We start from the raw sequence: 25,127 nt of genomic DNA, 5'->3' as shown, positions 1-25,127 counted from the left end.
GAGGCGGCCACCCCAGGCAGTCTCGGCACGCTTCCGGCCCGGGCCCCGCGCCCGCCCCGAGCCCCGACACAGCCCGCGCTGTACCTGGCGAAGAAGTCAGCGAAGCCACCGCTCCGTCGAGCCCAGGTTGCGGCCCCCGCGGGGCCCTGCTCCGCGGCGGGCGGGGGTAGCGGCGGCGCCGTCGAGGGCAGGTGGTCGCGGACGCCCTGGCAGCGGCTCACCTCAAATGTGTTCCGAGAGTTCAAGTGAACGTCGCAGAAGCCGAAGAGCGGCTCCGTGCCCCCGCTAGTCCTCCCGGCCGAAGCGCCTGGGGTCGCGCCCTCCACAGGTCCCGGCTGCTCCGAGTCCTCGCTGCTGCCGCCGCTTACGAGACTGCCTCCCGAGCCGCTGCCCGCGCCTTCCGGCTCTTCGGTGTCCGCGGTCGCCAGGCAGCAGCTCCGCAGTGGATCCTCGAGCGGCGCGGCCCAGTCGGACCGACTGCCCGCGCCATCCGCGCCCTCTTCCCCAGGCCCTTCCAGGCGGAAACGCCCGCAGGAGCGGCGGCGGCGCGGCTCCCGGGCGCCGGCGCGGGGCAGTACGCGGGCCTCCTCCAGGTCGCAACAGTCCCGGCCAGGCAGGAAGCCCGAGTCCCCGTTGGTCATGCAAAAGTGTCGTGGCGCGTGGACATCCGCTGCCGTCTCTGCGCCGCGATGCTTGGAGCCCGAGCCCGGCAGGCAGACGTCCGAGCGTGAGGCTGCCAAGTACAGCGAAGCGCGGGCCTGGCCGACGGGGGACGAACAGTAGCAAAGCCCGGGCTCCAGTTTGCCCCCGGCCGCCGCGAGGTAATGCTGAAGGAGCTGCCGAGGCGGCGTCTCCTCCTCTTCCTCCTCTTCCCCCTCTTCCTCCCGCGGTTCCACAGCGCCGACGCCTCCGGCAAAGCCTCCCGTGGCCCGGATCTTCTTCCCGTCCTGGCCCATAGACTTCAGCGCTGGCATACAGAACAACTTGAGGTTTCTTTCCGAACAGGCTCCGGCATCCTCTGGACCCATCATCAGAGCGCCAGCTGACCGCAGACGTGGGAGGCGGCGGAAGACACCGTGGCGTAGGCTCGGCCCCAGAATCGCCCTGGGTGCTGGGGCCGCGGCGGCTACCGCCGCAACGTTCCCAGATGCACCCCTCCCACCCAGAGTTTCGGACAGTTGCGGGAGAACGGGCAAACGCCTGGACTCGCGCACGCGCAAAAGTCCGGCTGGGCGAGCCCAACCTGGAGATTCCGCGAACCATAGAGACGGTAGCTAGAGAGACCCGCTCGATAATACTCTCGGGCTGCCAATCTGGGATCCGCCGTCTGGATGGTGGCGGCTGGTTGGAGAACTCCGAGCATGGAAATTCTTGGAGAAGCGGGTGTTGTTAGCTTAGCAAAAATTCACTGGATATAATTTATGAGAGTAGAATGCAGGGTGTTAGAAGTGGTTAAGTCCTACCAGCTCTAATTGGTCAACAGTTAATGTTACGATTTTACATAGCTCTTTATCCCCGTTGCCACACTACAGGGCTTCACCGCCTCAAGCCAACACCCTCCGTTCTCTGAAATGCTCCCCGAGTTAAGGTTCTTACCGAGCACCATCGTTCTGCTAAAAGATCTCCGTTATCACCTAATGAAGGAGAGGAAGTGGAGCCAGGCAGACAGGGGCTACGATAGAGAAGGCAACCTGAGATGGAGTAAAATGGGATGATGACAATTGAGTAGAAATGAAGTATGTTTAAAGTAGAAATCACAAGATCTGATAACTGATCACATATAAGGAATGATAAAGAAGGAGGAGCCAGCATTACGACAAATCTCTTGAGATGGAAGCTAATATGGTTTGAAGAATTAGGGAATTGGGTTGGGAAAAAAAAACTTGATTGATAGGGGAAATACACCTGGTGAAGTAAAAGACCAGTTGGAAATATCCAACATAGAGTTCTACAACTTGGGTTAAGATTTAGCTTTGGAGATGCAGACTGGAGAATCGTCTGCATAATGCAAATAGGTGAATTATGAATGGCAGTCTGGGGAGAAAAAGATGGAATGAGGGGCAGAAATTTGGCAATAAAAATACAAAGGTGCCATTACATCAGGTTGGATTGCAAGGGATTAAGAGTTGTGGATGAAATAAAGCAGACATGCCACTCATTCTAGAAGTTTATCAATGAATGAGAGGATAGAAATAGAATGGAGCAGTAATTAGAGGAAGAGGTATGGTCAAGCCTTAAAAAATTTTATTAAAAAAATAAAATTAACACAAAAAGTATTTCATTATTACTCTTTTATATTTTAATTTACTTTTTTGTGTTAATGTATGTATGTATGTATGTAGACATCCACATACCCACCATCCATCTTAAGAAACGTTTTTTTGTAATGAGTATTTTTTTTAAGGTTCTAGGGAAGGACCAAGTGGCATGGACATAATTAGCAATGTGTTTATTGTCCAGATCATTCAGAAGAAAGAAATGAGTTCCAGGACACAGGTAGAAAAGTTAATACAGGAGAGGTTTAGATATAGTGATAGATAAATGATGGTAGGTTAGGGAAAGGCAAATCAGAACTGCAGGATACCACCTCACTCCCATGAGAATGGCTGTTACTCAAAAAACAGAAAATGTGTTGACGAGCATACAGAGAAATAGGAGCCTTTTTGTGTTGGTGGCAATGTGAAATGGTGCACCACTGTGCAAAATAGTTTGGCAGTTCCTCTAAAAGTTAAACACAGAATCACCATATAACCCAGCAATTCCATTGCTAGGTTTACACCCTCAAAGAATTGAAAGCAGGGACTGGGACAGAAATTTGTACACCAATGTTCATAGCAGCATTATTCACAATAGCCAAAAGATGGAAGCAATCCAACTGTCCATCAGTAGATGAATGGATAAACAAAACATGGTGCATACAACCTACAACTGCTTTAATAAAAAAAAATTACCAGAAAAAGTGGTATACATATAGAATGAAATATTACTCAGCCTTAAAAAGGAATAAAGTTCGTCACTACATGGATGAACCCAGAAGACATCATGTTGAGTGAAATAAGTCAGACACAAAGAAAAGATATCATATGATTCCACTTAAATGAAACAGCAGGAATATGAAAACTCATAAAGACAGAAAGGAGAGTACAGGTTACAAGGGGATGGAAGGGAATGGGGAGTTAATGCACAACTGGTGTAGGGTTTCTGTTTGTAATGATGGGAAAGTGCTAGTATTGGATGGTGGTGAGGGTAGCATAACATTGCAAATGTGATTAATCCCAGTGAACTGTATGCTTTGGAGCGGTTGAGATGGGAAAGATTGTGTTGTATATAGTTTCACAATTTAAAAAAAGAGAAAGCAACTAAAGAGATGACAAATGCAATAGATCATCCTAGACTAGAAGTAATAATAGGGGAGAAAAGGCCCAAAAGGACATTACTGGAACATAAGAAAAATTAGAATATAGACTGTAAGCTTTATATCAATGTTAAATATTTGAACCTGATAAATATTAGAACAATTCATAGGTGAATATCCTTGTTCTTAGGAGATGTACATGAAAGTATTACATGTTCAAGGAGCATACTGAATGCAACCTACTCTCAAATGTTTAGAAAATAAATAGACATACAGACAAACAGATTGATGGATAGATAGTTGGATAGCAAATATGGCAAAATGTTAAAATTGAAGGGTCTACTCCCATTTTAAGACTGTTGAAATTCAGTTTGGTTTGATCCAAAAGATTTCTGATGGTTTTGGGAAAGTCATTAGTCAACAGTGTCTATTTTTCCCAGATACCTTTTTTTATAACTAGTAACTAAAAACTTCTGAAGTTTTTTAGCCAGAATATATAAAGAACATTTACAACCCAGTGATAAGACACATGCAAAAACAACTAATAATAGGCAAAATTTTAAAAAATACTTTACAAAAGAAGATATATAAATAGCCAATAATCACATGAAATGATGCTAATCATCATTATTCATCAGGGAAATGCAAATAAAAATCACAGTATGGTAATATATATATACTCTTTAGAATGGTAAAATTAAAAAAATTAAAAAGTATTGGCAAGTCTCATATATTGTTGACAGTTAAACATACCTTTATCATCTGCCCCAGTAATTCCACTCCTAAGTATCTGCCCAAGAAAAATTAAAACATATGTCCACACAAAGATTTATGATTTAAGAGATGTTCATAACAGCTTTATTCAGCCAAAACCTGAAAACAACCCCAAGAATTATCAACAGGTGAATGGATAAACAGATTGGATTATTGTCAAAAGTCATCAAAATATATACTTAAAATGGGAGTATTTTATTGTTTGTAAACTATTCCTCGATAAAGTAAATTTAAAAAATCATATTGGTGAGATGTAGATTCACTTGGGGAAAATGAACATCATTACAGTGTGGAATCTTTTTCAAAAGTAGAAATTCTCTTTCCATTTATCTAAATCATAGTTGCCTAAGATATGGTTTAGAATTGTATGCTTATCAATAATAATTGTAGAACTATTTCCATAAAGCCCTGTATATTTAGTGTTTAGTTTCACAATGTTATGTTATTACTATTAAAGGAACTTTTACATCTCTTAAAAGAAAAAATTGAAGGGTCTGGGTACCTGGGTGGGTGTATGTTGGAGTTCTCTTTATGGGTTTTGTATTATTTTTGCAACTGTTCTGTAAATTTGAAATTATTTAAATAAAATGTTTAAGGAAAAAAAAAAAGATAAGGGTAGCTGAGGAAGTCTAATCTCAATCTCTTGTCTTTTCAACCTTTTACCTCTTCGCCTAGAGAATTTATACTGGCAATTTTTCTTCCTGCTATCAAGCTTTTCCTGCTTTATTAACTTATTCCTTTCTAGTACTATATTCTTCCCTCTATGAAATCACACTGTTTAAAACCCATTTAAACCTATTAATTTCTCTAAACAGTTTACTTTTGTTTGTCTCTTCCTTTCCCATGGTCAACAGCAGCAAAAGTTTTATGAACCATGTATCCCTTACAATGCTACTACTGTTTTCTCTGTTCAGCTTTCAACACTGAAACACACACACACACATATATATATTTTTTTTCTAACTTTGTCTACAATAAAATGTAATGCATAATAAATTATGACAAGGGTTCTTAATATCTTTCCCACGTTTCAGGAATAAAATTTTGTCTTGCCTGGTAAGTAATATGATACTCCACTATACAAAGGAAAAAGGTCTACTTTCAAGGTGTAGCATATCATTTTGCGGTTGCTTAAAAGTTTGACTTTAAGCATTTTTGATACCTTATATTACATTACTACAACTCTAGGCATAATCCTGGTGCATTCCTATAAATCGGATGAAATTATTACAATGAAAGAAGATATTCTAAATCTCTGCTGTAAAATATTAATTTATTTAATTAAAATATGGAACAGTATTAGTAAACTTGGATTCTTACATTTTCTAAGAAAATTTGACTTCCACAGAAATTCTCAAAATATATAAAATTCATCATATTCTACAAGTATAACCCATTCCTCATTTATTACAGGTGCAATATAGTCCCATAGTATCCATTATTTTGCTGCAGTTGTACTCAAGGAGACAACAAAAGGCCTCAAACCTCTTTATGTCTTTCTTTAATCCTCAGCCTTTTTCTTTCTATGCTGGATTCCCAAACAGCATTCAAACATGCTCTACCTTCTATAATCACCACCATCACTACCCACATTCCCTTAGAACAATGTTTCTCAAACTTTGCTGCACATTAGAAACACCTAGCAAGCTTTTAAAAATAGTAATGCCTCAGCCTCTCCCCAGGCCAGTTTGTATCTCTGGAGAACCCTGGATGGGTATTATAAAAAATTACCCAAGTAATTCCAACTTGCAGCCCAGATTGAAAAAAAAAAAAAAAAAAAAAAATCCCTGGAACTACAGCTTTATCTCTCTCCTTCCCCACACAACCAAGCTTCTTAAGAAGATGTTTACACATCAAACACTTGAGATAACCTGAAAAGGATACAACTTCATTTATATGGTACTCTGGCCGAGAATGCATAATCACACAGAAATCATCACAAAACTCAAAAGGAGGTAAGTTTTATTAAAAAAAAAAAAATGAGAGGAGGGGACTTTATTCTTTTTAAAAAAATGTCACGTCATAAAAAGAAAAGAAAAGCTGTGGTAAAGTCCAAGATTCAAGAAGACCAAAACAACATGAAATTAAATGGAATACCTGCCCCTAGACCAGATTCTATACTAGAAAGAGAGAAAAAAATTCTATAAGGACATTATTAGACCAACTGATACAATTCTTTCATGCACAATGGATTAAATAAAGATATCAATGTAAATATTCATATTTACACTTTATAATTGTTCTATCAGGTACATAAGAAAATAGGCTTATTCTTAGGAGATGCACACTGGAGTCTTTAGGGGTAAAGAGCCATGATATATGTAATTTATCCTCAAATGATTCAGAAAAAAAGTATATGTGCACACACACAACACATATACACAGAGCAAGTGATAGAGTAAATGGCATATAATATTAGCAGTAGGCAAATCTGGAAAAAGGTATTGAGTATTCCTTGCATTGCTTTCATGTTTGCAACTTTTTGTTAATTCAAAGTTGTTTTCAAATGAAAAGTTTAAAATGGGATGTCTTCATATTCTGTCTCCATTTTCTCACCTCCCATTAACTCATTCCAGCTTCTGTCCCCAATACTTTTCTCTTATTAACGCCTTCTCTGACCTAAATCTCCATCTTGCTTGGACTTTCAACAGCATTTATACAGTTGTTCACTCCCTCCATATTGAAATATTCTTTTCCCTTAGTTTCTCATACTACACACTCTCTTGGGTTTCCTCCTACCTCACTGGCCACAACTTCTCAGTCTCTTCTGGGCAGAAGGGAAATTCTTCCTCCTTAACTGAAATTTCCTAATGAATAGTCCTGAACTCTTTTGTTCTTCCCACTCAAGCCTCTTTACCCAGGCAATGTATTCAATTCCCAAGACTTTAGACTATCATCTAGGAACTAATGACTCTAAAATTTTTATTCTACAGCTTCACTCTTATAATCCAACTGCCTTCTTGATATCCCCTTAGATGTCTGCCAGAAATCATAAACATAACATGACTAAAACGAGTTTCTCCTAGTTTTCTTCCAGTACCCCCAATCTTAATACATGCCATCACCATCCCTTCAGTTTTGCCAAAATTCATATACTAACTGTGTATCCAACATTTCTGCTTGGGGGTCTCAAAGTTGCCTCTTACTCAATATGTCCAAGTCTAAACTCATGATTGCCTTTGCCTCCTCCAAATTTGTTCCTATTCCGATGTTTTGTATCTCAGTGAATAACAGTGCTTTTCATCCAGTTGCATAAGCCCAAACCTAGGAATCATCCTTGATACTTCCTTCTTCCTTATTCTCATAGTCAAGTAATCACCAAAGTGTGTCTGTTTTCCTTCTAAATAGCTTTTCAATGCATCCACTTCACACCATGTTCTGGTTTGCTAGAGCAGCCATTATGCAAAATAGCAGAAATGGTATTAAGTATCTTAGCTTTTCTCCAAAATGTGTCTCTCACCTTCTCTGAGCTCCTTCTGTCTGCAAGCTCTCTTAAAGGACTCCAGTGATCTAATTAAGACCTATCCTGAATGGGAGGGGGGTCCACACCTCCATGGATATGATCTAATCAAAAGGTGCTACCCACAGTTGGGAGAGTCAGATCTCCATGGAAACAGTCAATCAAAAGTTTCCACCCAAAAAGATTGATTAAAAGACCATGGCTCTTCCAGGGTCCATAACAGTTTCAAACCTGCACACACCATATCCACCCACCCAGACTGTTACCATCATCTCTTTCCTGGAGGACAGTTAACTTCCAACTGATCTCCCTACATCTACTTAGGACCACATCCAAATAATTCTCCATGCTACAGCCGAAGTCCTTTAGTGTGTATATGTGCGTGTTTGTGTGTATGTGTGTCTGTGTTTATCTTATTTTCCTTTTTTTGTTTATTAGAGCAGTTGCAGGTTCACAGAAAAATCATGCAGGAACTACAGAGTTCCCATATACCCACCCCTCTCACAAACACAGTTTTCCCTATCATTAACATTTTTCATTAGTGTGGTATCTTTGTTATGATTGATGAGACAATATTATTGTAATTATATTATTAGCCAAAGTACTTTTTTATAAATACAAATCTGGCCATGCCTTTCCCCTGCCCTTCCACTCATCATCAAATTTGACCTTGCAATCTTTTAAAAGAAGCACTCTTTTTCCTTAGTTTCCGCTACTTTATTTTCTTCATTTTTCCTTGTACATTTTTGGCTGTTTTTTTCTAGGTTCTCTTTGGGAGGGTTCTACTTCATTAATCCAAATGTAGTGGCTTCCCATTCTCTTAAGGCCAGAGTCAAAATCTTTTTCATGACTGAGCTGGTTTGGATGTATTATGTCCCCCAAAACGCCACTATCTTTGATGCAGTCTTGTGTGGGCAGGAAACATATTGGTGTTGATTGGTTGGAGACTTTTTTTTTTTTTTAAGTTCAGTTTTATTGAAATATATTCACATACCATACAATCATCCATGGTATACAATCAACTGTTCACAGTATGATCATATAGTTATGCGTTCATCCCACAATCTATTTCTGAACATTTTCCTTACATCAGAAAGACTCAGAATAAGAATAAAAAATAAAAGTGAAAAAAGAACACCCAAACCATCCCCCCCATCCCACCCTATTTGTCATTTAGTTTTTATCCCCATTTTTCTACTCATCCATCCATACAGTAGATAAAGGAGGTGTGATCCACAAGGTTTTCACAATCACACTGTCACCCCTTGTAATATACATTATTATATAATCATCTTCAGGAGTCCAGACTGCTGGGTTGGAGTTTGGTAGTTTCAGGTATTTACTTCAAGCTATTCCAATACATTAAAACCTAAGAGGTGTTATCTATATAGTGCATAAGAATGTCCACCAGAGTAACCTCTCGACTCCATTTGAAATCTCTCAGCCGCTGAAACTATTTCGTCTCATTTTGCATCCCCCTTTTGGTCAAGAAGATACTCTCAGTCCCACAATGCCGGGTCCAGATTCATCCCCGGGAGTCATGTCCTGCATTGCCAGGGAGATTTACACCCCTGGGAGTCGGGTCCCACGTAGGGGGGAGGGCAATGAGTTTACCTGTCGAGGTGGCTCAGTTAGAGAGAGAGAGGGCCACATCTGAGCAACAAAGAGGTACTCAGGGGGAGACTCTTAGGCACAATTACATGCAAGTTTAGCCTCTCCTTTGCCGTAACAGGCTTCATAAGGGCAAGTCCCATGATCGAGGGCTCAGCACATCAAACCGCCAGTCCCAATGTTTGTGACAACATCAACACCAGTCCAGGTGAGGAAGTTGGGTTGGAGACTTTTGATTGAATGTTTCCATGGAGATGTCATCACTCAACTGTGGGTGAGATCTTTCATTGGATAATTTCCATGGAGGTGTGTCCCAGTCCATTCAGCATGGGCCTTGATTAGTTTACTAGAGCACTATATAAGCTCAAACAGAAGGAGCGACTTTGCTACAACCAACAGGAATACTTTGAAGAATGCATAGGAGCTGAGAGAGCAGCTGCAGATGAGAAACAGTTAGAAGACAGCCGTTGAAAGCAGACTTCTGCTCCGGAGAAGCCAAGAGAGGAAAAATGCTCCAAGAGCAACTGAGAGTGACATTTTTGAGGAACTGCAGCCTAGAGAGGAACGTCCTGGGAGAAAGCCATTTGGAATGCAACCTGAGAACAAGGAGATGCCAGCCACATGCCTTCCAGATGCCACTGGCCATCCTCCAGTGAAGGTACCCGATTGTCGACACATTACCATGGACACCTTATGGCCTTAAGACTGTAACTGTGTAACCAAATAAACACCCTTTTATAAAAGCCGATCCATTTCTGGTGTTTTGCGAAAAGGCAGCATTAGCAAACCGGAACAATTACCTATGGGCTCTTCACAGTCGGGCTGCCTGCCCAGCCTCCTTTCCCATTTCTCTCCCAAATCCCTGGTTTCAGTCATATTGGTCTTCTTTTCTCCCTATCTACTATTAGGCTCCTTCTACAAGGCTTATGCTATGTCTAGGATGTTCTCCAAGATGATCTGGGTGAGGTTCCCTTGCTCTACTGACTTTTTTCTACCTCTCCAGTCTCATCTCACATTTCTTTTCTTATTTGTCATATTTTAGATACACCATCCTTTTCTCTGTTTCTGATATTATGTGCTCCTTCTGCCTCAGGATCTTTGTGCATGGTGGTCCCCCTGCCTAAAGTGCTCGTCCCCATCTTGTTAACCTGGCTAACTCTTGTTTTCCTACTGGACTCAGTGTTAATATCACCTACTCAGACAGGCTTTCTCTGACCCACTCCCCTAGTTGGTTAGACTCCTATTATATGCTTTCATTTCACCCTGGTCTTTTACCTTTCCTTTATAGCCACTATCACCACTGTAATTTTATATTTGTTTGGACTAGCATTTGTACACACACTCACACACACACATACACTACATTGCAAACTCCATGAGGGGAAGGAGTATGTCTGCTTTGTTCACATTAGTAGCCACAGTATCTAGCACAGTGCCAGGCACATAAAAGCTGCTCAATAAACATTTATTAAAGGAACACATGAATAAATGGCTAAATAAAACTAGTATCAAAATATGTTTCCAGTCCTCAGGAAACTCCCAATTCCATAGATTAAGAACAGGACCATGATTCAGAAACTGTGTTGTACTGATTCCTATTTCTACTATTGAAAGCATGGTCCACGGGTGAATATTAATCCTAAAGATGATTTGTTTTGTATCAGTATGCACTAGTGAAACCCAAAATAACCATAAATTGTCCTTGATGTATACTGATCTCAAAACTGAGCCAATGATGAACTGATTAAACAAAAATGTGGTCAATAAATTGAAGATTGGTTGACAAGCTGTGGAACAAATTTGGTATCAAAGTTAAAAAGATTCTATAAAGTGCTGGGAATGTACAATCTTCCTTAAGACTCTGTGACTTGGATTGCTATTGAAATCATCTTCAACTTCTGCAAATGGGCTAAACAGCATTCCATGCACACCTGGAATGAATAGGGCTAAAGTTGTAGATTATAGTTAGATGATAAGTATTTAAAGGATGCATATTGCAGATTAACTCAGCAGGGTAAGACGTGTGGGAAATGAATGATGGTAAGGTCACTAAGCAGCTGCCTTTTGGTTAGCCACAGCAGGACAGCCACAAACCAAGAGACAGAGGAAATGCTTTAGAAACACCCACAGAGCTTTTTTTTTTTAAATTCAGTATTTTTGAAATATATTCACATACCATACAATCATCCATGGTGTACAATCAACTATCCACAGTACCATCCTATAGTTAAGCATTCATCACCACAATCTATTTTTGAACATTTTCCTTATACCAGAAAGAATCAGAATAAGAATAAAAAATAAAAGTAAAAAAGAACACCCAAATCACCCCCCTATTCCACCCTATTTTTCGTTTAGATTTTGTCCCCATTTTTCTACTCATCCATCCATACACTGGATAAAGGGAGTATGATCCAAAAGGTTTTCACAATCACACTGTCACCCTTGTAATCTACATTGTTACACAATCATCTTCAAGAGTCAAGGCTACTGGGTTAGAGTTTGGTAGTTTCAGGTATTTACTTCTAGCTATTCCAATACATTAAAAACTAAAAAGTGTTATCTATATAGTACATAAGAATGTCCACCACACTGACCTCTCGACTCCATTTGAAATCTCTCAACCACTTGTGTTTCATTTCGCATCCCCCTTTTGGTCAAGAAGATGTTCTTGATCCCACGATGCTAGGTCCAGATTCACCCCTGGGAGTCATATCACGCGTTGCCAGGGAGATTTACACCCCTGGGAGACAGGTCCCACAAGAAACACCCACAGAGCTTTTGGGAAAGAAAACTGGTGCCACATATCAAGGAGCACTATAATCCTACTCCTGGGAATCTCTCATAAGGAAATCATTCGAAAAAAGAAAATAAAAACTATACAAAGATGCTTACAACAAAATGTTTAATAGTGAAAAATTAGAAATTATTTAAATAGTCAATAATCCGAGAAGTGTAAGAAAAACTAGGTATATAAGTGAAATATTATGAAAATAATTAAAATAGAAATGCAGAAATATGTAAAATTTTTACAAAACAATATTAAATAAAAAGTAGAGAAGACACAATTGCATACCATAATTACAACAATGTATAAAACTGCTTATATATATTGATAAAGATCTAAAAGGATAGACATGAAAAGAGAAGCGTGGGTTTTTGTTTGCATTTTTATACTTTTCCTTGTACAGTATTTTAAAAATTGACAGAGTGGTAAATATTTAAAAGAAGGCTCCAAAATTCATTTCAAATATGTGTCAAAGCTATGGATTGTGAAGAAACAAGAATTGTAATTTTTTTTTATGCTATAAGAGGGCACGAAGGTACATCTTTAGGAAAAACATCTATCAGGCTCAAATTTTAAATTACGGACAGACTTGCAGACAATGACTGCTTCTGTCAATAGCTGCTACAGCTCTAATCAAATTAGAGCTTTCATATAAATTCAGTATGAGGATGATTAAAGTTTTCCAAATGGTAGTATTTTCAGAAACAGTAAGGGCCAGTCCTGAAGTATGTTAAATATTTTTCAACATGTTTATTTTGATTACAAAGTATAATAGGTTGATGGGAGCCATTTTTTAACAGAATAAAATATGAGAACTAAAAAAAAAAAAAGCTATAATCCAATCACTCAGAAATAATGTTACAAATATATATACTTTCATATATATACTTTCAATCTTTTAAGGCATATACATTTAATTTTCATTATTTTCACAAATTGGGATCATATGAAGCATACTGTCTTATAAAATGCTTTTTCATTTCATATGATAAACCTGTTATGAATTAATAATTAATCCCTGACTTCCCTCTGAGTTTAGGCTCTGTGAGGCATGGAAGTTAGCATCTTGTTCACTTGCTGTTCACTGAATGAAGTTGTTCAATAAATATTTTTGGATATATAAATGAGTTAATTGAATATTATTTTATGGATGATCTTATTTGTGAATTAATAAAGTAAATTTAACCAATCACCTATGTTCTAGTTTGCTAATGCTGCCAGAATGCAAAACACCAGAGATGGATTGGCTTTCATAAAAGGGGTTTATTTGGTTACACAGTTACAGTCTTAAGGCCATAAAGTATCCAAGGTAACACATCAACAATCGGGTACCTTCACTGGAGGATGGCCAATGGTGTCCAGAAAACCTCTGTTAGCTGGGAAGGCACGTGGCTGGCGTCTGCTCCTAGTTCTGGTTTCAAAACGGCTTTCTCTCAGGACATTCCTCTCTAGGCTGCAGTTCCTCAAAAATGTCACTCTTAGTTGCACTTGGGGTTTTTGCCCTCTCTCAGCTTCTCCAGAGCAAGAGTGCTTTCAACGGCTGTCTTCAAACTTTCTCTCATCTGCAGCTCCTGTGCTTTCTTCAAAGTGTCCCTCTTGTCTGTAGCTCCTCTTCAAAACATCACTCACAGTTGCACTGACTTCCCTCTGCCCACCCTAAATGGGTGGGGTCACGCCTCCATGGAAATTTCCAATCAGAGTCATCACCCACAGCTGGGTGGGGCACATCTCCAAAGAAACACTCAAGGAAATCTAATCAAAACTGGTAACGTCTGCCCACACAAGATTACATCAAAGATAATGGTGTTTGGGGGACAGAATACATTCAAACTGGCACAGCCTATTATTGGACATTTAGATGTTTCCAACTGTTCATTTTTAAAGTGTTGTGATGAAATTCCCTTGTGTATAAATATTTGTGCATTCCTTTGGTTGTTTTCACAGGAAAATTTATTAGAAATAGAATTGCTAGGGAAAATGATATAAAGACATTTTTTATTAGACTTAAAAGCCAAGGACTTTGTTATTGATTTACATGTTTTCTTCCATATGCCCTCTCTATTCATTCAACTCTTATCCACCTTTCAAAACCCACCTTAAATTCTATTTTCCAAGACAATTTCAGTGATTTCTCCAGTGCTCACTGATCTCTCATATCTCTTTTATTGGAATAATTATTTAAAAGTTTTTTCATTTTGAAATTATTTCAGACCTACAAAAATTTGCACAACTGTATGAAGTATTTCTGTATGCTCCTTATTCAGATTCCCCAAATATTAACATCTAATATAACCACAATACCATTATTGAAATTGGGAAATAAACACTGACACAATTCTATTATCTAATCTGCAGACCTTTTTCAAATTTTGCCATTTGTCCCACTAATGGCCTTGACCTGGTGCAGAATCAAACACTGCATTTAGTTTTCATTTCTTGTTTCCCCCCTCCAATACAGACAGTTTCTTGGTCTACTTTTGTCATTCAGGACCTCAGGTTTGACTGCATGGGTTCACTACCTGTGCAGTCACAGTGAGGCTTGTGCTTAAAGGAGCCTCTGTTTGGTTTAATGCTCTGCTGTCACTGCCTTGAAATTCTTAATTTTTGATGAAGGGCTCTGCAAATTATGTAGCTGGTCCTTCACGACCTTGACAATTTTGGAACAGATTGGCCAATTACTTTGTAAGTTTTTTCTCAATTTAGATCTGTCTTAAGTTTCCTCATAGTTAAATTCATGTTACACATTTTTGGTAAGAATACTGCAGAGGTGATGTGTCCTCTGTGCATTATATTAGGAGGCACATAATGCTGATTTGACCCATTACTGGTGATGCTAAACTTTGACCACTTAGTTATGGCGGTGTCTGCAGTTTTCTGTTCTGTAAAGTTACCTTCTCCATTTATTTGGAATTCTCTTGTAAGGAAGAGCTTTCCATTCTCCCCCACTCAGTTACTTATTCAATTATTTATTTATATAAATACAGACTGATAGTTTTCAATTTTATGCTGTAAGTTATAAAATACACTACTATAGTTTTTATTTTGTTGTTCAAATTGTTCCAGATTTGGTTGTTGAGAGCCCCTAAAGTTGACTCTTGTGTACTTTTGACAGGTTCCCACAAATTTTTTTAGCAACTTTCTTTCTTTCTGGCATCACTGGATGTTTAGGCTCTTTCTGTATTTTCCACCCGGACTTGGAAATGGCTATTTCTCCAAAGAGCCCTGGTTTCCTTTGGAAAAGTGTATTAATAAACTAAGAACTAGGCACTTTGATGCTGAAATCATTGCTTCTAGGCCCTCTCTCTAGACATAGGTAAGAAATATATGTACACAGATACACACACACACACACCCCTACACCTATTTCCGTATCCAACTATCTGTGTGTCTGTGTGTATGTATGTATATATGCATGTGCATATGCATGTGGATGGATGATGATTCACACTGAATCATCTGTAACTGTAACTCTTTTTTAAATGTTTTAATAGACATTTTAAAGCCTTTTGATACACATTGCCAAACTGCTCTCCAGAAAGGTTGTACAATTTTACATTCTCCACTGGCATTACGTGAAAGTACTCATTTTCCTGAACTCTAGCCAAAGATGGATAAAATCTCTTTTATAAATCCCAATTTTATAAGATTAGAAGTATTTCTCTTTACTTTTTAAATTACTTTTCTTTGACTGCTAATGAAGCAGAAACTTACACACACACCCATTACTTATATTTATATATATTATGTTATGTTATGTTATTTTTCTTCCTATTTTGAGACTAAGTTAAAATTTTCTCTGGTTCAATCTGCCTTCAGTCCAATTTAGTGACTAGATGCTCCAAACAAGTATTTGTGGATTAAAAGGGGACCTTGCAGAATCGTACAAATTATGTACTAAAAAACAATCCTACAGTCGTTTAACTGTTAAGAAGACAACAGAAACCTCCATTAGAAGATGGTGATTTCCTTTACTATGTAACTGTGTGTTGCGAGTTCCTAAAGGGGATACATTCAACTGGCTCCGGATTTAGGCTACAAGGGGAGAACATAAATTTGATGGCTTGTTTACAATAGGTTTATGAAGGATAAAAGGGGTATGAGAGAGAGAGAGAAAAAAATTGAATGGAGGAATTCAGGATGCTCTGATGGAGAGCAACAGGGATGAGGTAACCACATAACACAAAACCTCTGGTGGCTGCAGCTATTCTGGAGAACCTGCTGGCATGACCTTTTCAAATGCAGTGCCTGCGTAGCCTATGACCCAGCAGTTCTAATCCTGGCTTTATGCTTCAAAAGAATTCTTTTGCTGATCCCTAAGAGGACATATTGAAGGATGTTCATTAAAGTGTGTAAGAGTTTGTAGTTTTTTGAAGTGGCAAGGAATTGGAGACAACTTGCAATTGGAGTAAACATGCAATAAGTGGTCCAAGTAAAAAAAGTAAGAAATGGGATTAATAATACAATACCATTTATATAAATTAAGATTGCATATACAAAAAACAGCAGTGTATATTTTCACAAGAACACAAATTAAAAATCTGGATTAAATGCATTAAAATGGTCACCTGTGGAAGAGAGGAGAAGGGAATTGCTGAAAGGGGATAAAATGGAATACACAGATAAATTAGTGACAGAGGGTCCTTGCATGGATAAATTAGGACAATGTGTCAGGAACAGAGGAAGTTGGGTAATTCAACCCTCTGCATCTAAGGTGAGAGAAAGAAAGAAAGAGAAAGATGGGGGAGGAAGGCCAGAAGGAAGGAAGGGAGAAAGAAATAAAGAGAGAAAGAAAATGGAGCGAGAAGGGGAGGGGGAGGGAAGGAGAGAGATAGGAAAGAAAGGCAGAAAGAAAACAAGCAACACATCCTGACAAGCAGATAAACCTGCGCTTCCTTTACTTTTTCACATGCTCTTCCATCTGTTAACAATTCTAACCACCTTCCCCACCGCCACCCAGTTAACTCCTATTTCCTATAGATCTCAGCTTGGTCCTCATTTCTTCAGGAAAAGCCTTCTGGAACCTCCCTGACCAGGTCATTTCCTCCTCTTATGATATGTCAGAACACCACATACTCTCTCTTTTGTGGCACTAAACGTTGTAATTTTATACCTGTTTGTGTGGTTCTTTGATTGCTGTCTGTTTCCCACCAGGAGATCATAAGCTCAACAAGGCAGGAATGGTGTCTTTTTTTCCTTTTTCTCAGCCCTCAGCACAATGGCTGGTACAGAGTTAGTGCTCAATTAATAATTGTTGAATAAATGAATGAATCAAAGAATGAATGCATTAACTGAGAAAGACGAAGATAGGAAAAGAATTTCAAAGTGGAAGGGCTGTGCAAATAGCTTCTCAGAAGACGTCAAAAGTGTAAATTTGCCAGAAAGAAGGAAGGGATATTTTTTCCAGTTTACCCTACCTTTTGTGTGCCAGGTGCTTTACATGCATGCATTATTTCACTCCCAGGTGGGCATTTTTATCCCCATTTTAAAAATGACTAAAAGTCAAGTATTTCTGACCTCCACTTCCCGCTTTCCCCCCATACCATTGAGAATATGGGGATTGACAGAAGTAGGAAAAGGAGAAAAGTCATGAGGAATGCCAATGAGGATGGAAGGGAAAGGAGAGAGAAGGGCAAAATGAGGGATTAGCAGGGTTCAGGGGGAAGTTGGCTAAACTAAAAAGGGAGATGACAGCCAAGACAGGACCTTTGACCTTGGGATGTAGAATAAGTTAGGCTGACCTAATATTGAAAAGTGTAATTCTGAGACTTAAAATCTAGATGCATGGGTGTTTTGAATTAGTTAAACTGGATTTTAAAACTGGGTTCAGCAGGAGATCAGGTGTGACACAATGGGAAACTGAAGCCATCATGTATGAGAAAAGATAGTTTGCCACTCACAGGTCCCAAAAAGAAAGGGGTGCCAGTGAAAAGTGATATCAGCTCCAATGGCTCAACCAGCAAGTGGGGAGCACACAAGCAGAGCAAGAGGGACCCGTGGGCTTCTGTCTTTATTATGGTCCAGGGGTGGAGGCTAGTGGATTGCCCATGAGAGTCAAGGATTGGTTTGTTTAAAGCAAATGCACGTGAAAAGCTTATCATTTGGGACCAGCTGTGGGTTTGGACACTGGGAAATCTATGCCCTGGGGCTGGAAAGCTGCTTATTGTCTAGGCTAAAGGTCAGTGTAAAGGCAAGTAGCTTAGCCAAAGTGAAATGGATACCAAAGGAGTGCACAGAAATTTTTGATAGTTTTGACAACAGCTCTCACATTCAAGAATCTTCAAGGACCAATGAGACGAACATTCACTAGAGAATTGGAAGTAGTGGGGCCTGTGGGGAGCTAGAGCTTGCGTGTTGGGTGTATGCCTCACTTAAAGGCATTCAAAATCAATTAAAAAATACACCCATATACACCCATATACATATACACACATGGGTGTATATGTATATGTGTATATATGTACGTGTAAAATATGTTTTAACCAAACAAAACAACTCTGGCAAAATTTGGTCCATAGGCCTCCAGTTTGTGACATTATGACTGCTCTAAATGCTAGAGAAAGAGCTGAGCCTGTTAAAGAAATAGGAGGTAAGTGAAAACACCATGAGTATCCATAATACTTGAAATCTATAACAATCCCATGTGATAACAAGGGCTAATACTTAGACTTCATCTTAATTCACCAGTTAAATTTAATTAAAAAAACCATTAAATATTTATTGATTTTTTCCTAGGTACAAAATACTGACCTAGGTGTTGAGTTTACATGACAGAATAAATCACTCTTTCTTTACTTTGGTATACAGTCTTCAAATCAGGTTCTACTAAGTTTTATGGACAGGCAACCACACAGCATACAAAGAAATCTTTCTTCTTTGCTCACCAGAAAATCAGACCCTCACGATGTCCACAATTTAAATCTCACCTTCATACCTCTTGAGATTTAAAATTATCATAACCCTGTAATGTCCCGTATTCTAAAACTGCCTCTTGTCCACTTAAATAAAAACTCCTATTTCTTTAGTCCCATGATTGGAAAACAATTTGTGTTTGAATTCCCACTGCCTACATTGGTCCTAAGGAAAGACATTCACTAAATGTTCATGAACCCAACTCTGGTAGTTTTTAAATATGTGCACAAACTCTTCGACGCTCCTCCCTTCACGTGGTGAAGACTGATTCCTCTACCTTTGAGTGTGGTCTGGATTAACTGACTCACTTCTAATAAATAGACTATCAGAAGTGAAGACTTCTAAGACTAGGTATTAAAAGGCACTGGGGCTCTTTGCTCTTCTTGGGCAACTCACTTTGGGGAAAGCCAGTTGCTATGGCATGAGAACAATCAAGCAGCTCTGTTGTGGTGGGGGGTACACATAGTGAGAAACTGAGGCTTCCTGCCAACAGCCAGCAGGGAACTGAGTCCTTTTGCCAATAGCCATGCAAGTGTGCCATTTTGTAAGTGAAACCTTGAGAATATGTTGAGTTTTCAGATGATGACAGCCTTGCCAGCATCTAGACTGCAAGTTCCAGAATCAGAATCACCTTCCTAAGCCACTCCTGAAACCTAAACCCATCGGAACTATTCATTATTGTTTTGAGCTGCTAAATTTGGGGATGATTTGTTACACAGTGATAGATAAGTAACACACCTCCTGAAATTATCTGACAGAACACTTCATTACATTATGTTCAAAACCTAGCTGCTTTAGGGCCTGTCTTTGATTTACCTTTTTCCTTGCTGCTACTCCCCATATGTCACCATCTCCGGAAACTGACGAGTCTCTCTTTTTAGGGGGGGATGTTAAAAAGCCCAAACCAGGATGTTAAAAAGTCCTGTTGCTGCTAATGGGCCCAAGAAAGAGATTCCCTGGCAGCAGATCTTTATATTCTTCTGGGTGTGACAGATGGAGGAGGAGATATTTTGGATCGTCCGGACCTCTCATTAGTCTCACAGTTATCCACTTATTTCACTTACGTATCCAGTTATTCTCCCAAATGGATTTTTTTTTTCAGATTTGTGTAAAACTTATTTTATTCATTATAAAAATAGCACATGCCCATTGTTAAAAAATTTGGAAAGAACAAAAAGCATTTTAAGCAGGAAAAAGATTACTACTATATCTATTCACTTTGTATATTTTTTGATGAAATGTTGAGATTACAATACATATATAGTTTTATATTCTGTTTTTTATAATTTTTTTCCTACTAAAAATCAATAAATACATAAATGCTAACAGAAAGTAAAAGCAAAAATCACTCAAAATCCTATTACTCAGTGGAAACCACTATTAAAATGGTCATGTATGACCTAACAGCTTTTTCTAGGCTTGTGTGTATGTGTGTGTGTGTTTGTGTGTGTGTACACAGTTGTTACCATACAAAACTGTTTTATTCCCCATTCTCTTTGTAAAATATTGTGAATACTGTCCATCTCGGTAAATATACTTCTGTAACCGTTTTTAATTGCTGTATAGAATTCTGTTGTATGGATGTGCCATAATTTGCTTAATCTCCAAATTGGGGCATTTAAATTGTTTGCAGTTTTTTGCTGTTATAAATGACACTGTATACATCTCTGCTTATTTCTTTGTAAGTATGTATTTTTTTCTAATTTAACATAGAAGCATTTTCCTATGTCATTGAAAATTCAATTTAAGTAAGTATTATACTCGAACATATGGATATACCATTTTATTTTTTCTTATATCCCAATAAAGTCCTTTTGGGCATTTTCTCCATTATTAGATCCTGTCCAGGATCATGTATTGAATTTAACTGTCATTGTCTCTTTAATCTCTTTTTTTAATTGGTAACATTTTTTTTTTAATTTTTTTTCCATTTTTATTGAGATTGTTCAGATACCATACAATTATCCAAAGATCAAAAGTGTACAATCACTTGCCCCTGGGTACCCTCATACAGCTGTGCATCCATCACACTTAATTTTTGTTCAATTTTTAGAAACTTTTCATTACTCCAGACAAGAAATAAAGTGAAAGATGAAAAAAGAAAAAAAGAAAAGGAAACTCTAAACCTCCCCTATCCCTAACCAACCCCCCTCAATTGTTGACTCCTAGTATTGATATAGTACGTTTGTTACTGTTCAATTGTTGACTCCTAGTATTGATATAGTACGTTTGTTACTGTTTATGAAAAAATGTTGAAATCCTTCTAACTGTAGTATATAGTTTGTAATAGGTATATAGTTCTTCCCTATATGCCCCTCTATTATTAACTTCTAATTGTATTGTCATACATTTGTTCTGGTTCATGAAGTGATTTCTAGTATTTGTACAGTTGATCATGGACATTGCCCACCATAGGATTCAGTTTTATACATTTCCATCTTTTGACCTCCAACTTTCCTTCTGGTGACATATACGACTCTGAGCTTCCCCTTTCCACCTCATTCACACACCATTCGGCGCTGTTAGTTATTCTCACATCTTGCTACCAACACCCCTGTTCATTTCCAAACATTTAAGTTCATCCTAATTGAACATTCTGCTCATACTAAGCAAGAGCATCTACATTTCTTCCACAAGGCAGGAGGGAGAGTCAAAGAAGGTAGAGAGGCAAAAGAAAGAGGAAACAAAAAAAAATGACAGCTAGGAAGCAGCAAAAGGAAAAATAACCTTAAATCAAAGTAGAATAAACAATCAGACAATACCACCAATGTCAAGTGTCTAACATGCCTCCCCTATCCCCCCCTCTTATCTGCATTCACCTTGGTATATTACCTTTGTTACATTAAAGGAAGCATAATACAATGATTCTATTAGTTACAGTCTCTAGTTTATGCTGATTGCATCCCTCCCCCAATGCCTCCCCATTTTTAACACCTTGCAAGGTTGACATTTGCTTGTTCTCCCTCGTAAAAGAACATATTTGTACATTTTATCACAATTGTTGAATACTCTAGATTTCACCAAGTTACACAGTCCCAGTTGTTATCTTTCCTCCTTTCTTGTGGTGTCTCACATGCTCCCCATCTTCTCTCTCAACCATATTCATAGTTACCTTTGTTCAGTGTACTTACATTGTTGTGCTCCCATCTCCCAAAATTGTGTTCCAAACCACACACTGCTGTCTTCTATCACCCTGTAGTGCTCCCTTTAGTATTTCCTGTAGGGCAGGTGTCTTGTTCACAAAGTCTCTCATTGTCTGTTTGTCAGAAAATATTTTGAGCTCTCCCTCATATTTGAAGGACAGCTTTGCTGGATACAGGATTCTTGGTTGGTGGTTTTTCTCTTTCAGCATCTTAAATATATCACACCACTTCCTTCTTGCCTCCATGGTTTCTGCTGAGAGATCCGCACATAGTCTTATTAAGCTTCCTTTGTATGTAATGGATTGCTTTTCTCTTGCTGCTTTCAGGATTCTCTCTTTGTCTTTGACATTTGATAATCTGATTATTAAGTGTCTTGGCGTAGGCCTCTTCATATCTCTTCTGTTTGGAGTACGCTGCGCTTCTTGGATCTGTAATTTTATGTCTTTCATAAGAGATGGGAAATTTTCATTAATTATTTCCTCTATTATTGCTTCTGCCCCCTTTCCCTTCTCTTCTCCTTCTGGGACACCAATGATACGTACATTATTGTACTTTGTTTCATCCTTGAGTTCCCGGAGACGTTGCTCATATTTTTTCATTCTTTTCTCCATCTCCTCCTTTGCGTGTAGGCTTTCAGGTGTTTTGTTCTCCAGTTCCTGAGTGTTTTCTTCTGCCTCTTGAGATCTGCTGTTGTATGCTTCCATTGTGTCTTTCATCTCTTGTGTTGTGCCTTTCATTTCCATAGATTCTACTAGTAGGTTTTTTGAACTTTTGATTTCTGCCGTATACATGTCCAGTTCTTCCTTTACAGCCTCTATCTCTTTTGCAATATCTTCTCTAAACTTTTTGAATTGATTTAGCATTAGTTGTTTAAATTCCTGTATCTCAGTTGAAGTGTACGTTTGTTCCTTTGACTGGGCCATAACTTTGTTTTTCTTAGTGTAGGCTGTAATTTTCTGTTGTCTAGGCATGGTTTCCTTGGTTATCCAAATCGGGTTTTCTCAGACCAGAACAGGCTCAGGTCCCAGAGGGAAGAAATATTCAGTATCTGGTTTCCCTGAGGGTGTGTCTTAGAAAATTGCTCCACCCTTTGATGCCTCTGGTCACTGTGCTTTTCTGCCCAGCAGGTGGCGCCTGTTAGCCTATAATTCTTGACTGGTGTGAGGAGGTATGGCCGTGTTCCCCCAAGCTCTGGGGTCTGGTTCTGAATGGAAAGGGCCCCACCCCTTTCCTCCTAGAGAAGACAGACCCCTCAGGTGGAGGTCATTAGCATTTCAATGGTCTCACTCTCTGCTTGTGGTGTCTCCACCCTTCCCAGAGTCACAGCCCTGGAAACTGAAAATGACTGGGGCTCTCTCCACTGAGCCAAAAAAGAAACAGATAGTCCCCTTCAGACCCAGTCCAAGGCAACCCTCCGGCTCTCCCAGGTCAGTCGTCACCCAAAGCCTCTGTCTGTTTTTTGGGGCTGCGTACCTGTGGTGAGCAGTTCACACTCGCTACTTAAAACCCCAGTTGGAGCTCAGCTGAGCTGTATTTGCTTGCTGGGAGAGAGCTTCTCTGTGGCACCACGAGGCTCCGCAGCTCGGGCTATGGGGGAGGGGGTCTCACGACTTGGATCCGCAGGTTTTACTTACAGATTTTATGCTGTGTTCTCGGGCATTCCTCCCAATTCAAGTTGGTGAATGATGAGTGGATGGTCTCGTTTGTCCCCCCGCAGTTATTCTGGATTATTTACTAGTTGTTTCTGGTTTTTTGTAGTTGTTCCAGGGGGACTACTTAGCTTCCACTCCTCTCTATGCTGCCATCTTGCCCGACCCTCCCAAATGGATTTTAATTGTGATCAGCAGCAGCAGCTTGGAGAATGAAGGAGAGCAACCAGAGGTACAAATGCTATCCAGGGAAGTTTTCTGAGTGCATGTGGATGAGCTCATGAGGAGAAATATCCCCAAGTTTGTAACCAGAGGAAGGACTTCAACTTTGATGATGGGTGGAGTAGAGAAAATTAGAATTAACAGGGTGGCATTGTGGGAGCTGTAAGGGCCATATACATGAGACCATAAATGTGATTTCAGTACATATTCTCTCTGCTTAGCTATACCACCCGGAAGCTTTAGAATAGAGACCTAGAAACAATACGTTCTTGTTTCACAGAACATTCTTTCACAGAAAGCTCCTGGCAGAGTCTGGTACAGAGAGGAGGGGGAGTAACTATTGCTGCCCAAGGGACTATCAGAAACTGTGCAAGACTTTGTGTGAGGAATCTACTTCCTCTTCTTTTGGGATTTTGAAAGGCAATGAATAAATAAAGAATAGCTCTGAACAGCCAATGCAAGTAAACAAAGAGGAAATGTCATGTCTTAGAAGTTTAGTTTATCAACAGCAATCTAAAAAAGAGAAGAATATATATCCCAACCCTAGGAAAATCCCTCTTTAATTTTTCCCTGATCTATGATATTGCAGAGTAGGAAAGGAGCTTAAGGCATTTGATCCCTTTTGCTGAAAAACCATTCCCCGTGGTGAGGCTGCTATCTTGTTACATTTCCCACCTGTGGTAAACACAGACTTTTCTACACTATGAAATCCAATCCTTAGATTCATCAACTTTAAAACAGAGCCAATATTTATCCCATAAGATTATCATGAGGATAAAATGAGATAATTTATCTTAAGGGAAACATAAAAAGTGCTCAATAAGTGGTAGTTGCCTTAGGCTGAGGTCCCCCGAATTTGACCCTCAGCCAAGGATTTGAGCCTGAGTCCGGGAACCACTTTCAGGAGGGTGGGAAAGCGCGCCTGGGATTCACTAATTTATTATTTTTTAACTTTATTTATTGAAAAATTAATACAAACAACAACAAAAAAACCCCACATTTCAAACAAAACAAAGGAATAAGAAAAACAATCTAAAATAACTACATTGCTTCCAACATGTTCCTACCATACCCCAAGAAAATTAACAAACCATAATCAAAGGTATAAGAAAAACCAAATAACTTAAAATAACTACTTGAAACTAATTTTTTTAATGCAATAGCTTTTTTTACTTTATCAAAAACTCAAAAACAAACAAAAAAACAATTCAAACAA

At 39.2% G+C, this 25,127-nt stretch overlaps 1 protein-coding gene across 4 annotated transcripts in view; it reads right to left on the bottom strand.

The window, feature by feature from the left end:
* The window catches only part of TBC1D12 (TBC1 domain family member 12), a 205,416-nt gene that overhangs the window by 174,894 nt on the left and 5,395 nt on the right, over window positions 1-25,127 (bottom strand). The window contains exon 1 of one of the 4 annotated variants that reach the window (XM_037804424.1): window positions 85-1,182. The exons of 2 other annotated variants lie outside the window; for them this stretch is intronic. In XM_037804424.1, coding sequence (XP_037660352.1) covers window positions 85-1,031 — 947 coding nt within the window. In that variant the 5' untranslated portion in view covers window positions 1,032-1,182. Of the gene's footprint in view, window positions 1-84; window positions 1,183-25,127 lie in introns of those variants that run through there. One more of the 4 variants, XM_037804425.1, reaches the window with a different exon arrangement.

Source organism: Choloepus didactylus, chromosome 15, assembly GCF_015220235.1.
Source record: "Choloepus didactylus isolate mChoDid1 chromosome 15, mChoDid1.pri, whole genome shotgun sequence".
Lineage (NCBI taxonomy): Eukaryota > Metazoa > Chordata > Mammalia > Pilosa > Megalonychidae > Choloepus > Choloepus didactylus.
This window is presented reverse-complemented; position numbering and strand designations above follow the sequence as displayed.